The following is an 18,698-nucleotide window of genomic DNA, read 5'->3' on the forward strand; positions in this document are numbered from 1 at the left end:
AACCTTCAACCTAAACAAGCATCTCGACAAACTCCCACATAGCTACAAACTCAACAAGTGTTTACTATTTTCCGACGCGTCGATAATACCCTTCGGGTGAGTGTATTCACCCAACATTCTAGCCATGGCGGACGCTGGCAATATGCTGAAGAGACCCCATCCGGAAGATGACGAGAGCAAGCTACAGAAGCGATCCCGCTCCAATAATGGATCCCCTATGCCAGCGAGTAGCAGCAACAAGGGGGGGATCAGCAAGGAGGAAATCGAAAGGATGGTAGCTGAGGCGCGTGCAAAGGCTGAGGCTGCTCGAGCGAGAATTGAAGCAGCGAGAGGAGGCACTGCTACGCCAACTTTGGGGTCAGGTACCCAAACCCCAGCTTCAACCACCGCAGCTAGCCCGGCACTCTCGAGACTTGAACAAATTAAGGCGAGAGTTGCCGCAGCCACAGGAAAAGTAAACACTACAATCCAGCAACGGGCACCTATGCCGTCTACGTTCATGCCTCCGGTTGTCGATGATGGCTTATCTAGAGCAAGGGGAGGATTAGACGTCGGCTTGCATCCAGCCTTGCTAGGCGATTCTACTCAAGATTCAAAATCTCCGAAAGGCAAACAAACGATGCAACCTAAATTTGCTACTACAATGGCGAATCGACGAACAGAGTCGCCAGTTCCTTCCATTAAGCCCGGTAAATCCAAAATGCAGCTAGATCTATCCGGTCCCTCCATCGAAGAAACGAAGAGCAATCCATACTTTGATCCCAACCTTGGCGCAAAAACAGCTCTAGCGCGGCCTCGTCAATCACGTCAGTTAGTCTTTAATCAGAAAGGGAAATATATCCAGCAGGCAGCGGCACTTCGCCGACTAGCTCAGCTAGAGGCTATGAAGAAGAAGATCGCGGAGCGTGCCCGCCAAGCAGGCGTGGATGAAGATTTGGATGTTGAAAAAGCGTTCATCGTACCGGCTCCACCTGCAATCGAGTGGTGGGATGAGGGTTTAGTCAACGGTTCGGACTATTCTGCCATTGATGACCCTCAAAATCTCAAAATTGACACTGCAGATACTGTAATCTCTATTTATATTCAACATCCAGTTCTCCTTGACCCTCCACAAGATAAAAACATTCCGGCACCAAAACCAATGTTCCTTACACCAAAAGAGCAAGCCAAAATCCGACGTCAACGGCGGATGGCCGATCTTAAAGAGCAACAGGCGAAGATTAGACTAGGGCTCGAGCCTGTCCCACCTCCAAAAGTCAAGAAATCCAACCTCATGCGCGTTTTAGGTGAAGAAGCCGTCAAGGATCCGACCGCTGTTGAAGCTCGCGTCAACCGGGAAATTGCCGAACGATTTAACAAACATGTGGCAACGAATGAATCCCGCAAGCTGACCAAGGAGCAACGGCTTGAGAAGCTCACCATTCAACAAGAACAGGATGCGGCCAAGGGCATATACATGTCTGTATACAAAATAGACAACCTCTCAAACGGCCGGCATCGTTTCAAAATCAGCAAAAACGCAGAACAGCACAACCTGTCTGGAATGTGCATTATGCATCCGAAGTTCAACCTCGTGATCGTCGAGGGTGGCCATCATTCCATCTCCGCGTACCGGAAGCTCATGCTCAATCGCATTGACTGGACGGAAAATACTCATCCAAACAACGATCGCGAAGCGCTCGCATCATGGCTTACTGCCGAGGATGAGAAGACGGGAGAGCTGAAGGATTTGAGCCAAAACACATGCACATTAGTTTGGGAAGGAGAGGGAAAGACTAGAGCGTTTAGAAAGTGGCTGGGTGCGCGGGTGTGCGAGACGGATGCTGCCGCAAAGGATGCGTTGTCGCGGGCTAAGCTGGAGAACTTTTGGACTTTGGCGAAGAGCTTGAAGACTGAGGCAACGTAAGTGCTATATGATATTTTCTTCAATGTTGTATTTCAGCGTATTATGTCGTTGAGCAGTTTTGTATCATTATATTCTCTGATATCTAGCACTTTTGAGGCCTAGGTCTAGATATGCGCATTCGAGGCCCATTCTAAATATCCACACTATTTGAGAAATTTCCCAAATGCAATATTTTGAAAATTTAAGCCACATTGTACATACATAGGCCGTAAACAAGATCAATGAAAATGCTATCTGGGAACTAGACTTAACTATGAGTAGCAAGAACAAAAATGACTTTTCGCTTCCTTTCCTTAATCCCAAGTTTTGAATACCGACAAATCCCATAGAGTAAAATGCACTCCGTAGTAGAGAACTCCATAAAAATTGAAATAAAGGACAAGCACAACCATGGCTAAGAAAAAAAACAACAACCTTCCAGTGTCTTTGGCTCTTTCTCTCTTATGAGTCATATCTCTAATTTCAATAATGAAAGAGTAAGAGCATAAAAGTCATACAAGTATACAAGTAGAGCAACAGTATCGTACAGAGAGAACAATTTTTGATAATTGAACGTGAGTTGCCATGATTTTAGACAAATGAAACAAGGCCGTTGCAAGCACAGTGGGAAAGAAACGTGTGCGTTTGAATTCCGATAACGCTTACGGTTCAGGAACCGCCCCGACTTAGCCTCCTTAGCAGATCCAGCTGGGCCTGGGCGGCAGCGAAGGTATCAACCGATGACTGTGTTGCAGACGCTTCGGCTGAGTGTGCGCCTTGTAGGCTCTGCTGGGCTTGTTCGGGTGGTTGAGATTGTGAAGAATGCTGCTGCTGCTGGAGATTGCGGAAGAAGGCTGGGTTGATATGGGAGCCGGGTGGTGGGTAGGGAGACACAGATTGAGGTTGATGGAGAAGTTGAAAAGGAAACTGCTGCTGGGCTGGGGGGAAACCGGAGGGGAAGAAAGCCTGGTTGGTGTTGTACATCTGAGCAGGCTGATTTTGTTGTGGGGGTTGATAAGGGGGATATGAGGGCGGGTTGTAAGGCGAGGGCTGTTGTTGGTAAGGGTTCTGGGCTTGGTAGAAGGTCTGCGGAGGTCGGAATTCGGAAGATTGTGGGGGGTGGGCATACTGTGGCGTTTCTTGTTGCCCTCTTTGCGGCTGCTCAGGTTGATGTTGCTGCTGCTGAGGGGGTTGGCGATCATCTCCCTGCTTCTGGTAGCTGCCACCTCTCCCGCGTCCTCGCCCTCCCCGATCACTGCCTCTGCCTCTACCCCTGCCCCTTCCTCCTCTAGAATGTCTTTCTGCAAACTGGTTGCGTGGCTGAGATTCTTCTATGGGCGCTTCTCTATTACCGATCATTTCATGGAAATTTTTCGGTCGAGACAACGGGGTGTAACCATCTTCTGTACTAATATCGTCGTAGTTTACCTGATAGTTCCCAAGCCCAGAAGGGCCCGGTCGATCTCTCCTCGATTTCCCAGGTCCATGAGCATCACGCCGCCCATCCTTCTTTTGTTGACGCTTCTGTTTGAGCTGACGCTTGTATTCAGCCTCCGCTTCGTCGTCAGAGAACTCGATTTCTTCCTCTCCAACCTCTTCGTCGTGGAAATTAGATGCATCACTACCCTTGAGCCCCTTCAAGGGTTGTGTGAACACGAAGGTAGAGTGGTCCACAACATAGAAAACGGGCGTGCCTTTCTCTAATTTGGCTTCTTTTATCGATTCCTCGTTCGGGAACCGTACCGTGTATAGCGGCTGTTCCACTCTTCCAAGGGTTTCCGATACCATGCCAATGACACTTAGATCGGCAAGGCAGAGGACGGAACCGCTCTCCAGCACTTGATATTCCCCGGATATATTTGCCTTGATTAAGACAACGTTTTCAACGATCGTCTCCACATTACCCAGTACTTCTACCTTCATATCAGGTGTGACGGTAATGTCGGGCTTCGGTACTATCTCTTCGGGCTTTTCGTTTGCTGTCCTAACATGTCCCCCTTTATTCTTTCCATCTCCCTCGTCGTCGGAACCGCCCTCCGCAGCCATTAATATCCGGGCTTGTTCTTCAGGGTCTAATAAGTCATAATCGCCGCTGCTATCATCATCATCATCATCATCATCATCATCATCGCTGTCGTCAGAGGAAGAATCTGAGGAAGACGACTCATATGGTGAGGAGTCCATTTCCCACTCCGGGTTTTCAGAGTTGTCGGGGCCAATTTCAGCGCCTCCGGTGTGATTCGCGCGTCCCGGAGACTCTCCAGAAGCTCCATTCTGTGTCGGTGGTACAGGGTCATGGTTAGCCTCCGAGACAGTAGGGGCATCATTCTTAGATTCCTCCGTAACTGTATGGTTCTGGCCCTGCTGTTCTTCCTCGCGTTGCTGAACGACTGGGGTTGGGGATCCCATTTCTACATCTTCAGAATTTGGCACTCGGTTATCCAATTCCTGCGGTGTATCCGGCTCACTGGGTTTATCCAGGGAGCTTGTTTGTTGAACGGCGCTTCCAGCTGCCTGCGACTCAGTAGCTGATTCGTTCTTATACAGAAAGCTCAGTCCAGGTATTGCGGGCGCAGGTTTCGGTGGTGTAGGTGGAACGACGCTGGTATTGTCTTCGGCGCGACAGGTCTGCGCAGTGTAAACCGGGGTGCCAGCGTTTAGAGGCGTGTTGTAGAAATCGCTTCCTTCATCCGCTGCTGGCTCTCCTCCAAGCTCCGGTCCGTTCGACGCCATATCAAGACAGGGACGTTTCGCAGGAGGGTCTTTAATATCTCCAGACATTAGCTGATCCGTTGACGGCATTTCCACCATCCCTGAGCTTGTAAAAAAGTCACGGATAGAAATCGTGGTAATATTTCGTTGCGAGATATTTCAGCATCGTCCATTTTTCGTTTCTGTCCCGAAGTGAACGCCGAATATTTTTTCGACTTAAAATTAATATTTGCACATCTAGCTAATCTGGGCAACCGTAGGAGCTAACTTAACTACTCCTCAAGGTTTTAAAGTTCGCCGCGGATGTCAAACCTCTGCGATATTTTGATTCGTCCCGCTTTCAGACTGCGACAAACACGGGGTGCGCGGGAGGAATTGCAGTTTTCCCTTCCGCCCAAAGTACAACCTGGGCATGCTCTCCAATGCCCATTCGGTAAAAATGCCTCCCAAACAAAACCAGGCTGGTTCTCATGGTTCTGTCAAAGTAGCATCAGAGAGAAATCCCAAGTATGTAACTTCGTTTCCGTTTCGCATACCATAACTAATCATACGGCGGTAAAGGCCAGTCCCGAATCAGTTCTTTATTCCCTTAAATGTGGTCTTCTACGTTTGCCTTCTCTCAAATACTCTTGCGGCCTCCCTTGCACCCATACAGGACTGCGACGAAGTATTCAATTACTGGGAGCCCACACACTACCTCGTTCATGGGTATGGTCTCCAGACGTGGGAGTACTCGCCAGAGTACTCCATTCGTAGCTGGCTCTATGTCTCCCTTCATGCTGGCGTAGGCAAGATATCTACTTTTATTGCGAGATCGAAAAGCGCGCAGTTTTATTTCATCAGAATGGCGCTTGCATTCATATGCACCGCTTGCGAGACAAGGATATACTCTGCCATCTCACGAACACTCAATCCGCGCATCGGAGTCATATTTATCATGATCATGGTATTTAGTCCTGGGATGTTCCATGCATCCACTGCAATGCTACCCTCGAGCTTTACGATGTACACCTCGATGCTTGGCATGTGTGCGTTCATGGACTCGCGCGGAGGCCTTAAAACAGGTCGCGGCATAATGTGGTTCGGTATTGGAGCTATACTTGGATGGCCTTTTGCCGGCGCTATGGTGGTACCCTTTTTGTTGGAAGAGATTGCCGTTGGATACTTTTCTAAATCTCTATACCGAACCTTGATTCGATTCACTGAGGGTACTATGAGGTGTCTGATAATTTTGGTAAGTTGCTTTTGCGCCTCTGACATACATGTCCACGCTAATAAACCTAGGCTCTCGAGATGGCTATTGATAGCTTGTTTTACCGAAAATTCGTCGTCGTTCCGTGGAATATCATATCATATAACATGTTTGCTGGGAGCGGCAAGGGTCCCAGTATTTTTGGAACCGAGCCTTGGACCTTTTATTTTCGAAACTTACTGCTCAACTTCAACATATGGTTTATATTCGCGCTCTCCGCGGCTCCTCTCCTTGTTTTCCAAACGGTCTTCCGACCACGCAATACGACAAAGCAAACACTATTGCGATCGATATCGTTTATTCTCCCCCTTTACATGTGGTTAAGTATATTTACCACCCAGCCTCATAAGGAGGAGCGTTTCATGTATCCAGCATATCCTTTCTTAGCTTTAAACGCAGCGATTGCGTTCCACATAGTTCTCGCCTATATGGGTTCGAATAATCACAAAAATTTGATTGGTCGTATTTCGCCCGGGATAAAGCTCGTCATCGCTCTCATTCCCGTACTCCTCGCCACGAATATAAGTCTCCTAAGAATTTTCGGAGTTGTTACTGCATACAACGCACCCCTGCAGATTTTCCAGCCGTTGGAAAATCCAGAGATAGCAGCCCGTGGAGATTATGTGTGTCTTGGAAAGGAGTGGTACCGCTTTCCATCATCATTCTTCTTGCCTGATGATAAAAGAGCCAAGTTCATCAAAAGTGAATTTGATGGGCTACTTCCTGGTGAATTTGCTCCCGAATCGGAGGCCCTAGATCTACGCCCAGGGACGTGGATAGTGCCCTCTGGGATGAACGATCAGAATCTAGAAGACCTAGGAAAATATGTAAGTATTCATCAGGTACTATTCACCATTATGACACATCCACTAATCCAGAAGCAGACGGATATCTCCCAGTGTAATTTTCTGGTCGATTCGTACTTTCCAGGCGATGGTGGCTCTGCCCTAGAACCCCACTATCTCCTCGACAGATCTACATGGGAAGAACTTTCATGCAAGCGATTCCTTGACACCAAAAGGACGAGTTTTCTGGGACGAATAATTTGGATTCCGAACCTCCCCTTCATCCCAGAAAAGCTCCAGCGCAAATGGGGTCGATACTGTCTTCTTGGACGACGAAAAGCTGATATCAGTCCCTAAGTGATTTTCGCGACACACTCTACATAACGTGATATGTCACTTGAAAGGATGTTGCCTCCGGCCGTGATACGGACACGGTGATGAATGCCAAGAAACTGCATTTCTTTCCCGAATCGGTCTTCGGTTAAAACGCAACGCTTTACCCCCGGAAGCAACCAGTGATCGAGAGATATTAGGCACTGGTTAAGCTATGTATAGGAGCAGCGGTGGGAAGGGTGAGAGAATACAGATAAAATGAAAAACTAAGGGGGGTGTGCTACGGGGAAAAATGCTCGCTTTGATATCAGATGAAATATATAATATACGACCCCAACAATCTCTCTGGCTTTTTTGATCTCGGGAGAAACGATATCAAATGCCTGACAAAATATCACCACGATGTGTGATCCAGCCAAAAACCTACAAATTGGTTAACGTTCGTCCTGGATAAATATCCACTGAACGACCTCCTCCCTGTACTTCTTCTCCTTTTCATCTCCTCATGGGCAATTGCCTCCCTCTGTCAAAGATTCACTGCCCGTCCGTCTTCCCGACCAGTGACACCAAATCGAGAAAATCCAGCCCTAAACACCAAAACAGCAGATAGACGACCAGGAGGTACCTATTTGAGACCACCTCTTCCCCAGATCAAATGTTTTAAGTTATTATGGCTGGACTTAGGTCAATTGACGCTTCTGCTCGGCTGGAAGAATGGCAGCCCACAGACTTCAAACGCCCTGACGCAGTCCCTTATCCCAACTGGGACGTACACACCACAAAGCCTATTCCATATAGACCTTGTAGATACGGCCCGTAAGTCGTACTTTCGATAATAATGAAAAGGAGTGGCTAAAGCATGGAAATCACACACAAAAAGCTACTCATTCATCGAAGGCAACTACTTTGTCACGATGGGGCTGAGGTCGATGATATGGGATGAGTGGATTGGTATGCATGAACTCACTTGGTTTTTAATCTCATATACCGCAGCTTCGCACAGAACCAGGATATAATATAACGTAAATGAAATCGCTCCCTGACAAAAGGAATACCAAATAATCTTCACACCAGAGCTGGATAACCAATATCTCCGCTTCCATGCCGACAAAGCGCGACGGATCCTCGAACGCGGAGACAAATGCTGCATGACGGCCCCTGAAGCCGCTGACGGTGTGCTTGAGTTATTGGACGAGCTGTACGTGTATAAATACATATATTCCTCGACACTTCTCTGATAATCCCTTGATCCACGAAACCAACAATTCCCCACACTCACAAAATACCACTTAATCAGGGTCTCCTATCTCCCTCAACGCTACCCAACCCTCTTCAAACGCACAACCACAGGCATCTCAAACCTCCTAACCGGCGAAACCTTCGACACAACCACCCTCCCTCTCCCTCAGGACCCCCTAGTAACCTGCTCCCGCCTAATCCAAGACGACATCGCGCTCATGTACGAGAAGGCAGACGGACAATACTACCTCCTCGCCGGCTTCTGACGTCTAAGCGACAAATTCGGCCAGGCGCTCTCCGAAATCCACACCTCAGGCTCCGTCCCGCAATTCCAAACCAAGCTCGAAAGGGGCATGGTGAACTTCTTCCGCCGCCTCAAGCCCTCCAACCCCGTCCTGCGCAACAACTATTTTCTCCAGGTCGACGAGGACATCGCGTGGTCGCGCAGCATTGGCGAGGAGGACGATGCGCACGTTAGCTGGGCCACGGCGGAGAAAGATAAGGCGGTTGAGCACCATTGGTTTCGGTCTGAGAGGCAGTCGCTGCGCAGGTAGCCCAGGTCCGGCGCTGTGGTGTTTACGATCCGCACGTATTTTATGCCGGTGATGGAGATCGCGCAGGAGCCTGGGGTTCCGGGGAGGTTGGCGTCGGCGGTAAGGAGCTGGGGCGATGATGTGGCGAGGTATAAAGGGCGGGAAAGGAGAGGGGAGGTGAGATCTAGTTTCATCACATAGAACATTATTTCCAAGAGACTAGGCATACATACATATATACTATACATCAAAAACGCGCGTGTATAATAAATTAGTTAAAAAATAAAGACTTCTTCAATTGATGCCACGCTCATACCTCATATTCACGCCATGCACACAACAATAAACAGCAGAAATAATAGTACAGATACAAATACAGATACAAAGGTCAGAAAATGAGAGAAAAAGAAACCATGCAGCACATACACAAATTCAAAAAACAGTAGAGAGAAGAAGGGTTGGGGGGGAATGAAAGCAAACAACACGCTAAAATCACAACTATCAATTCAAAAACATGCTTATAGAAAAAACAAAGCACGGATGGATCAACAAGAGAAGAGAGATTTAAAGAAGAATTAAAAAAAAACAAAACCAATTATTCTCATCAGATCAGATGCAAAACACCATGTATGCTTAATGCTTCATTTCATGCTTTCATCACATTTCATGCTTCATCATGCTTTGCTTTGCTTTGCTTTTCTTTGCTTTACACAACAACAAAATATAAAAAGAAAAAAGGCTGCAGAAAACCAAAACGCTCGTCGCAAAAAAAAGAGAAAAATCCCGTTTTTTGACCAGAGCCTATCAATGCCAATCAATGCCAATCCAATTCAATCCAATCCAATGCAACGAGAGAAAAAAACACCAAAGAAAGTATGCATATATTAAAAATCAAATAATTCCCTCAATCATTCAGAGATTGAAAGGTTGTTTCAAAAAAAAAAAAAAAAAAAAAAAGTGTTTTCTGGTAAAGTCAACACAGAAAATAAAAGCATCCAAAAAAAGTGAACTCTATGACAAAACAGTTTGCAAGGCCATCAGCTGAATTGTGATGAAAAATGAAAATGCAAAAAAGAAATAATAGAAAAAACAAAGTAAAAATAAAACCCAAAAAAAACCCAGGCCTTGCTGAGCAGTTAGCCCACTGCATGATGGTGTCATTATTACACATTGCTAAGCAATGTCTATGCACAGAACACAAGCAAGAACAGAGGTAAAATGACGTCACTCTGACCGAGACTTGGGGGAAACATTTCCTTGTTGAGTTGCGCTTAAAAAAAGGCACCAAGTTTTTCGTCAGCAGCAGCCTGGAATAGGAAAACGATACTGCCGATCGCTGCAATTGCTGCAATCTAATTGGGCTGTTCTGTCCCAAAAGGGCAGCCAACGTCTTGGTTAGGACTAGCGCAGATTTTGATACTAGCTCCCTGAGTGGGTTGGATGTCTTGGCGTTTGTCATACTTGGCTTGGCGGCTGTCGTCATCGTGCCTTAATTCCGCGACCAGGATGCTCTGCCTTCCGTGGGTCAGTCTGCTTGGTCTCTGGGTGAGAAAACTGTAAGGCGACCCGGCTCTCCCAGACACGGGGCGCGCAACACACAATGCAGGATACAAGATGCATGATGTATGTTTTCCTTGGGACGAAACAAGACCAGTAAGTATTCGACCGGGCAAGCTTAGAGGACAAGGTAGGTTGAATCAAGGAGTGAGCGAGGAATTGCCCCGTATTTTTTTATGCTTTTTCTTTTCGCAAATAGAGTGTATCCAAAGAAACTCAATGGAGGAAGGACGATTGAAGGTGGCGAGAAAACTTGTTTTGTTGATTCTCCCCCTTCAATCCCTTGCCTTGCGTTTCTGCTTGCCTGGCCAGTCGACTTCCGGGTGCACAACCCGCATGTGTCGCGTTAGGGCATCGTTGCGAGAAAAGGTCTTTTCCTCTGTACATAGATGGCACCGCACCTTTTGTTTGCGGGCGTTGTGGATTGTATCTTCGTGCCTTGTAAGATCGTAAGGACGGGAGAAGACAGAGTTGCAAGGCTTTCCCGTAGAGGGATTGATGCGTTCGCAGCGGTGGGGCCCTGCTTGAGAATTGCGCATTGCCAGAGAACCTGCTGATGAATCGCGTGCCATTGCATGTGACCCAGGGGTTGTCTGGCGATGAGCTTCCCGCTTGTGCTTCTGTAGTTTGGCAGGTGTTTCAAACCGTAGGATACATCCGTGATAAGTGCAGCTATAGGTACCCCCATCAGCCGAAGTATCATCTGGTCGCTTGGCGGGTTTAGCAGGATTCGAAGTCGGCGCTGATCCTAAAGGAGATCTATTGCTCGCAGAAGTGTTCGTGTCACTGGACGTAGATTCCATAGAAGGCAGTTGACGTGGGAATTCAGGAGTGTGGTGGACAAGGTTGTTTTCCCGTTGACCTTGAGACGGCTGAACCCGATGGGCCTGCTGTTGCTGCTGCTGCTGCTGGCCCGATAGTTGAAGAGGGATCTGCTGCTGAATGTAGCCAAATTGTTGAGCCATATTATTTTTGTGTTGCTCATATTGGTTTGCGAACTGCTCCATATGTGGTATCTGGAAAGTGGTAGAGGTGTCTAGTGCCGGCACACGATACCGCTGAGCTTCCGGCTGCGATGGGAATAATGACATGTTCGCATCGTCCGGAGACTCATTGTAATCAAGCAACGCATCCTTTGGCGAGATGGTCTTTGGTTCTACCTGTTCTGGTCCCATCAGCATATTTGATTGCTGTTGAGCAGTAAGATTCAGCTGATTTGAAAACGGTTGAGACTGCGAGATCTGCGCATCGTTAAACCCAGCTTGCTCATGGATGAATGGGGAGTTATCCCTCCATGGAGACCGGTGACGGGCTGCTGAGGCTGAGCGGGATTGTGATTGCTCAGAGATATGGCCTTGGTGAGCAGCCTGTATCCGGTCTGTGATGATATTGCGGTGGTAATTCGAATACATCTTCGTGCTTTGAGAAGAGGATGTGATGGATTGCTTTGGTGTAGTGGGAGCGTTCGGGTTGTATAGTTCGTCTTGGTAGACGTCAGAGATGGTTCTAGTCAGCTTGGGAACGCCCATCGGAGCAGTGCTCTGGTCATTGAAATCTACACGGTCATCAAAACGTAAGTAATCATCCATCCACTTATCAACGTCAGGATATGTGCCCTCACCATTTGACATGGGCTTAGAACCATCTTCGAACTCTTCGGAGAAGGTAGCGTGCGGAGTAACCGGGGAGTTATGACTCAATGTGGACACTGAAGGAGGTACAGATAGGGAGAAAGATTTGTCATCTTCCGCAGTTTGTTGATGTTGTTGCTGCTGCTGCTGCTGCTGCTGTTGCTGTTGCTGTTGCTGTTGCTGTTGCTGTTGCTGCTGCTGTTGCTCCAAAATGGCCCTTCTCATTGCCAGATCCACCCCCTCTGACTGTTGATAGTCACGAGGAGACTGATCTGTGCCGGCGAAGGAAGAAGGAGGGTATGACGAGACGAGGGGGTTGGATCGCGACACGGTAGTTGTTGGGAGAGCCGAAGAGTCGGACGCGGCTCTATGGTGCTGGTACTGATTGTAGAGAGCACGTTGGCGTGTTCTTTGAGCAGTGCGCGAAGGTTCGTACTTGACTGGGGTTACAAGGTTGTTCCAAGCGTTGCTGTCCAGAGGAAGACTGTTGTGCAAAAGCATGGACGATAGGTTATCCGGATCATAGGTGGACTCCCCAAAGGGACGAGTCGAGTTATGTATGATTCTGACCGGAGGAGTGCGCGACAAGCCAGCCGGAGAAGAGAAGGTGCTTTCCGGCATAGAAATAACGCCGGCGTCTTTGTAGAAAGAGGAGCAGAAGTCTGTGGAAGGAGAGTTCTGGGCGGAAAAAGCGGCAGACGAGTATGTGGGAGAGGCAGCAGCTGAACCAGGTGGCGGCGACGACGAGGAGAATGAAGGAGGCTGCGAATGTGACTGCGAGGGCGCGGGAGTGAGAGGAGTTGCACAGTAGTATGGCAGCTGTTGCGCCTGCTCTAGTTGCTGCAGCTGTTGGTCTTCAGGCAGGAGGGCGAACGAGTCTTGGGACGACGAAGAAGGAGTAGGTAGGCGGTGGCGGATTGACTCGTATTGGGCAACGCAGTCGCCGTCGTTGTGGAAGTTGGAAGAACTTGGATGTGAAGATTCGAGCAGCTGCTGCTGTTGCTGCTGTTGTTGTTGTGGTGGGAAGAGGGGCGATTGTGACTGTGGATATGGTTGGAGATGTGGAGGAGTCGGAACAGAATAGTGGGCGAGCATGTCGAGAACGACGACGGGGGAGGGCCCGCTTATGATATATAAAGTAAACCGTAATAATAGGTAAGAATAATAGGGTAAATATGGGCAGGAAAATAAGCTTGTAAGGGGGGGTGGACCAGAGAACAATTAGGCTTTTTTCAAGTCATGAAGAAGTGGCAAAAAAGGTAAAAAAAAAAAAAAAAAAAAAAAAAAAAAAAAAAAAAGTTGAGCTCAAGGCCTGGATGGATGGAAGAGGGCAGCAGGAGAGTTAGTCGAAACAAAACAATGATAGAATGAGAAAGGGAGATTGCGAAGAAAGAGATTGTTGTTATCAGACAGTCAAGGTGAAACCGTCTGAAATGGTTTTCCTCTTATTCTTTTTATGAGTTCGTAGCGAGTGTGTTTCGTTATATATAGATAATAGATCGATGTCTTGTCCTCTTCTTGCTTGCTCCGGCGGGATGGCTTATTGTATTTGTACTATGAGTTGTGTCTTGGCGTATTGTTCCCTGGTTTCCGGTTTCCGCTCTTTTGACTCCCCGGTGTTACGCGATTCCTTTCTTTTGGGGTATTTTTTGTAATTTTCCCTGCCTCAGCGTTACCACGGTTCGTTTTTTTTTCTTTTTGTTTTTTCCCTTTCTTTGCTTTTGAAAATCCTTCGGCTTCTTCTTTTTTTTTTTTTTTTTTTTTTGCAGAAGAATGACGATCTGAGTCTAACCGGATTGAGATCCCTACAAAATAACCCCCCTTTGAAGAGAAAATTTTATGAGTTACAGTGCGGCTGTGCAAGGGTTTGTTTCGGCGTGGTCCGTTCGACTAGCCCCATAATAATCATAATCATCAATAATAATAATAATAATAATAATAATAATAATAATAATAATAATAATAATAATAATAATAATAATAATACCGAAGGAAAATGCAATGGAAATATTGTCGAGTCGAATGGGGTAAGGCTCTTGGTTCGGCGAAGGAGAACAACAAAAATCAGGCCGTTACTTCGCTTGTCCCCAGGATGACTCATGTGTGTGGTGTGGTTAGTTAATCATGTTGTCAGCAGGGAGGAACCTTGGAAAAGTTCGGCAATCAGGTTTTGCCGATGACAGCAGAATATCGTCAGCAATAATTGCGAGTAAAAAGAATGCACTCGAATTCAGGAATTATTAACCAAGGGCTAATCACAATGATTCAATTGGTCTCATGATATTGTAAATAATCTTAGTGGTGCGTAACTAGTTGTTTAGAACTGGATTTTGACACTCACTCAATTCAATGGAGTTCCGGGGTAAGAACGTAACCGCCGCTCAAATAGACCTAACATTTTCCTATGCTCCTCAATCCAAGTTCTCGTCTGATGAAATAATAATCCGATAATAATAACATCATCGAAAATCGCTTCAAACTACCGGACTATGCCGACTTGAAACAGAGGAAGTATCGAAAGGGAAGCAAAAAGCAGGATGCCGCTCCGGGCCCGAGACGTATGACACCTCTCGCTCCCCGCTCCCCGCTCCATGGTCAATCTAGGCCATGTCATGTTCATGCCTATTATGAAAAGAGCCAGTCTACTACTTTAAGTGTACCCGAGAACTCCGCTCACTCGCTCACTCGCTCGGGTAGGGCTGGGGAAATCTCCACCGCCCGTCAAGTCCTAGATATCCTAGCGAAACTCCTAACCCCCACTAAGCGACCACCTAAACGCCCTTAAAACTCCCTGGGGAACCCGGACCGACCATGACAGCTAAGCAGAACCATCTCGTCTCCAAATCCGTGCCTGGAATATCGTCCAAGCAAATCGCCAAGTTAGGTAGTAGTAGGTAGGTAGTAGTAAAGAAATTCATCCCCAACCCAACCCCGCGAAACCCGCTCCGGTACTAGCGCTCTTTGCTCGCCGAATTCTCGGTATTCCGCAATGTCAAAGTCTTGGCAGCCAAACCTTCCTGGAATGACGTCGGACAGCTCTTGGCCGAGCCGACTGCGCAACTATCTGTACGGAGTATGTAACATGTGTCTGACCCTCGGCACCGCACCCATAGGCAGGTTTTTTTGCTTACAGATAGATTACAGATAGATTACAGATTACAGCTTTCCCAGTTTACAAGCTAACCCCCCCCCATACAGAGCTGTGCTTGTGCATTGTGCACGCTAACGCCCTTACGCTACGCACGCGCAACCAACCAGCTGATCGAGAAAAATAAAATAAAAAAATAAATAAAAATAAAAAAATAAAAAATAAAAAACCTAATCGACTTTAATCGACTTTAATCGACATGCTCTTTAGACTAATTGCTGCGGTCGGTCTGTGGTCTGTGCATATCATTATTAGCTTTCCTCCCCGGTTAATATTTCGCATAATGTGGAAAAAGTCGCTTAACTCTTTTTTACGAAAAATTAATAATAATAATAATAAGCACCATCAAATCATGTCGATCATTAAGCGGATTATTCGCCGGCCTTGTCACCTTGTTATGCACTGCTTTTCCTGACTATGTACGATAGAATAGTACCCGCGTAGTTATAAATGATCAGTTTCAAATATCTTGCATTGAGATTGAGAAAAACTAGACTGTAAACTCTGCTAGGTATGTATGTACTGTACATCGCTACACTCTCCCCAAGATCCATGGGTTAATAATAAGGGCTATGATTTCATATGGACAACTACCTACCCTGTGATCTGACCAAAATTGGAAATGACATAACAATAATAGTAACTTAAAGGTTGAGGAATTCATAAGGTTTATACTCGAATCCGTGGTCAAGTGACCCGGATTATCAGAATGAATAATAACGAGAAAGAATCTGATTAGAGGTTGCCTACTGCGTAGGTAAGACACATATCCACGGATCCACGTTTTTTATTTTTTCCCTTGGCTAGCTTGATTTCTATGACTCGTTGCCAAATAATTGTAGCATCGGCATGTTTTCCCGAGGAACTCCCCTACGCCAAATCGAGACCAGTCTCGCACCTTCTGCCCATTTTATTGCCTAGGTATTGCTGTGGTTGTGGCTGGTGCATAACGCGGCGCGCATATAGTTGCCCGATCTAAATTGTCTGTGTGGCGCTCACCATGTAACTCTCCAGGGCTCTTCGTACAAATATTCCCGACTGGGGAACAGCTCTGAGTGAAGAGACTGGCGGGACCATTATTCATTATTGACCCACCGGCTGTTTTCCTGATCAATTATTGCGGAAAAAAAAAATATTTACAAAGACAACGACGCATTGACTAAGTTATTAGCTTCATATTAAGAACATGCTTTTCATCAGTCAAGCCACAGCTTATGCAGGTACTAAGCTGTCCCTTAAGCGTCATCGCCGAGACCTTTGGCACAACTAGCCCGCATGCAGAGTAGCGTAGTGTGGCTTAAAAATACCCAGTCTAACTGCATTCCCTCTCAAGTCGGCGAACCCCGAATGGTCAAATTTACTAGTGTTTGAAGAATTCAACTTTTTGGTATTTGAATTTTTCTTTTAGCGTAGCACAGCCACTTCTTCAAACCAATCGCATTTCTCCTATGCTTGGCTGATCGCTTTTTCGTTGCACAGCGTTACGTTACCGTTGCAACACCCGACTGACTTCTATTCTTCGCGGTTCCTGAATATGCAGCTCCCGATGAATCCGTTCACCGAGGCCCTGGTTTTACTGCCTATCACAACTAGACCAGAAAATACAAATTTATTTATATTTTTTCATCGGTTTGAGTAACTTAGCGATTTATTTCTTTTCAGTTTTTTGTTTTTGTTTTTGTTTTGGTTCAAAGTTTAAACTTCCACGAGTCATAACTGACTTACCCGAGACCAGAAACTTCAAGGTCGATGTCGGTTAGAACAACTAAGGTATTATCAAAGGCACCCATGCCATGGTACTGGGCGAGCTTCCAGTCCGGTCCGCCGGGGGAAGTTGGAACTACTACATACAACCTTTCGCTTATCAATCTCGGCTAGTAAGCCAGCGAAACTGAAACTCAACAAGCGCTCTGGTTGTTTGACACTTCCTCACCTTGTAAGTTGTCGGGCGGGCACGGGCTAGGGAAAGTCCGTAGCTCTCGGCTTGTGAAAACGGGACTCAGCCCTACGGACGTATAACTGACTACCAAGGCGCCAAAAAGGTGTGTAAGAAATGAAAATAACACTTACAAATAAATTACCAGTTTGATATGAACAGAATAATCGGCCGCGGCTCTCACGATGTGCCCGTGTCGGAGCCCTCGGAGTTTTTTTGTGAATGGGGAAGCAGGTGGCAACTGTCATAGAGAAAGCTCTACTCCGTACAGCATACGTATATCTGCTCATCATGATCAAGACAGTTCAACGGAAAACACACATCACGTCAGCTTAGAGTTATGTCACGCCATTTCATCATTTCCAAGAATTCTGGGAACACAAATATCCTTCTTTTCGAGCCTTCTTCCTGTCCTCTTTATTCCTCGGGAGGACAACGTGGCAATGGATCATAGATAGAATTGTGCGCCTGAAAGGAATTCCAATGTCAAAAGAGTCTGAAGCACTGAATTCCTTGAGCCATTTTTCTTTTGAATTTAACCATGGTGATGTGATCCTGGTCTTGAAATCTGTTTTTGAGAGCCACATAGTTCCGCTTGATACTATTCTTTGAGAGGGTATACAAGAACAGAGTGAGTTGATAACATGATTTGATCTTCAGTGCTTCCTTATCTGATACCTTCCCATCCATATAAAATTAATCCTTGGAGGAAAAACAAATACTAAATTTTTTACAACATAAAAGTAGAAGACAGTGAGTTTTGCAAACCTGTAGAACCACATATAGGGTACGACAGAACTAGTGAGGACTGTTTCGCATGTACACAACATCTAGGTAGAGATTTCTCAACCTCACCCACATCGCATGTCATCTATCACAGCTCCCTGGGCCTGGTGCTGGTGGACTGGATTCGCGAAGGACTATCATTTCCACCTTTTCATATCTATAAGCACTGGGCGGTCGTCTGTATCCCGACATTTTCAGTCGGGAGCGGATAGAACAATCATAAGGCAGCTGAAAACTTCTTTGGAACAACAGCATTCACTAGTAAGCCAGTCATCTATGGAGTGACTCCGAGAGAAATCAAGTTGCATTGAAAAGGTAGAGTAGAGTCACATCTCGCAACTAGTTCCGACAGATGAACGAGTCATGTAACCTGAAAAATAAAATAAAAATAAAAAATACCCTGAGGGTCCGGACCAAGCTCTTAGGCTCGGCTGAGGGCTTTTACGTGCTAACTTCTAAGCGAAGGCCTGTCACGTCAGCCCTATGGGTAGTTATGTCCACAGGATCGAGACCCATTATTGCCCCAGAGGTTCCGCCCCGGAGACATGAATAATAATATTAATATGTTATACCAACATCAAAGAGAGAGAGGACACTGGGTTAAAAAGTTAATTATTCATTGATTTCGCAAAAAGTGTATATGTTTTACAAAATGGATATATTTAAATGAAAAAAAAAATAAAATAAAATAAAATAAAATAAAATAAAATAAAATAAAATAAAATAAAATAAAATAAAAAATAAAATAAAATAAAATAAAATAAAATAAAATAAAATAAAATAAAATAAAATAAATAAATAAATAAATAAATAAATAAATAAATAAATAAATAAATAAATGAAAAAGAGTAATAATAATGCCTGGACCTCCATCAATTAATGAATGCACTTTGAACTAGTT

General features: G+C 46.0%; 4 protein-coding genes across 4 annotated transcripts; 2 read left to right on the forward strand and 2 right to left on the reverse strand.

Moving 5' to 3' along the window:
• The first annotated feature begins 21 nt into the window (after positions 1-21).
• BDCG_01011 (U4/U6 small nuclear ribonucleoprotein) lies at positions 22-2,286 on the forward strand. Its single transcript, XM_045416525.1, has one exon. The coding sequence runs from the start codon at positions 125-127 to the stop codon at positions 1,904-1,906; it is 1,782 nt and encodes a 593-aa protein (XP_045272234.1). The 5' UTR covers positions 22-124; the 3' UTR covers positions 1,907-2,286.
• On the reverse strand, positions 967-4,941 carry BDCG_01012 (snoRNP assembly factor Naf1). Its single transcript, XM_045416526.1, has one exon. The coding sequence runs from the start codon at positions 4,694-4,696 to the stop codon at positions 2,555-2,557; it is 2,142 nt and encodes a 713-aa protein (XP_045272235.1). The 5' UTR covers positions 4,697-4,941; the 3' UTR covers positions 967-2,554.
• BDCG_01013 (alpha-1,2-mannosyltransferase) lies at positions 4,705-9,126 on the forward strand. Its single transcript, XM_045416527.1, has 6 exons — positions 4,705-4,733; positions 4,891-5,104; positions 5,159-5,831; positions 5,882-6,676; positions 6,734-8,165; positions 8,265-9,126. The coding sequence occupies exons 2-5, from the start codon at positions 5,010-5,012 to the stop codon at positions 6,989-6,991; spliced, it is 1,821 nt and encodes a 606-aa protein (XP_045272236.1). The 5' UTR covers positions 4,705-4,733; positions 4,891-5,009; the 3' UTR covers positions 6,992-8,165; positions 8,265-9,126.
• On the reverse strand, positions 6,886-13,867 carry BDCG_01014 (C2H2 transcription factor). Its single transcript, XM_045416528.1, has 2 exons — positions 11,918-13,867; positions 6,886-11,851 (listed from the first exon to the last, which is right to left on the reverse strand). The coding sequence occupies exons 1-2, from the start codon at positions 13,020-13,022 to the stop codon at positions 10,572-10,574; spliced, it is 2,385 nt and encodes a 794-aa protein (XP_045272237.1). The 5' UTR covers positions 13,023-13,867; the 3' UTR covers positions 6,886-10,571.
• Positions 13,868-18,698: the final 4,831 nt, after the last annotated feature.

The sequence above is a fragment of the Blastomyces dermatitidis genome (assembly GCF_000003525.1).
Source record: "Blastomyces dermatitidis ER-3 genomic scaffold supercont1.1, whole genome shotgun sequence".
Taxonomy (NCBI): domain Eukaryota; kingdom Fungi; phylum Ascomycota; class Eurotiomycetes; order Onygenales; family Ajellomycetaceae; genus Blastomyces; species Blastomyces dermatitidis.

Coding starts and splice junctions, on each gene's coding strand:
- BDCG_01013 (XM_045416527.1), top strand. CDS start 5,010: ATGCTCTCCAATGCCCATTCGGTAAAAATGCCTCCCAAACAAAACCAG. Junction 5,105..5,158: donor GCATCAGAGAGAAATCCCAA/GTATGTAACTTC, acceptor ACGGCGGTAAAG/GCCAGTCCCGAATCAGTTCT. Junction 6,677..6,733: donor TAGAAGACCTAGGAAAATAT/GTAAGTATTCAT, acceptor ATCCAGAAGCAG/ACGGATATCTCCCAGTGTAA.
- BDCG_01011 (XM_045416525.1), top strand. CDS start 125: ATGGCGGACGCTGGCAATATGCTGAAGAGACCCCATCCGGAAGATGAC.
- BDCG_01012 (XM_045416526.1), bottom strand. CDS start 4,696: ATGGTGGAAATGCCGTCAACGGATCAGCTAATGTCTGGAGATATTAAA.
- BDCG_01014 (XM_045416528.1), bottom strand. CDS start 13,022: ATGCTCGCCCACTATTCTGTTCCGACTCCTCCACATCTCCAACCATAT. Junction 11,852..11,917: donor TTCTAAGCCCATGTCAAATG/GTGAGGGCACAT, acceptor ATGACCGTGTAG/ATTTCAATGACCAGAGCACT.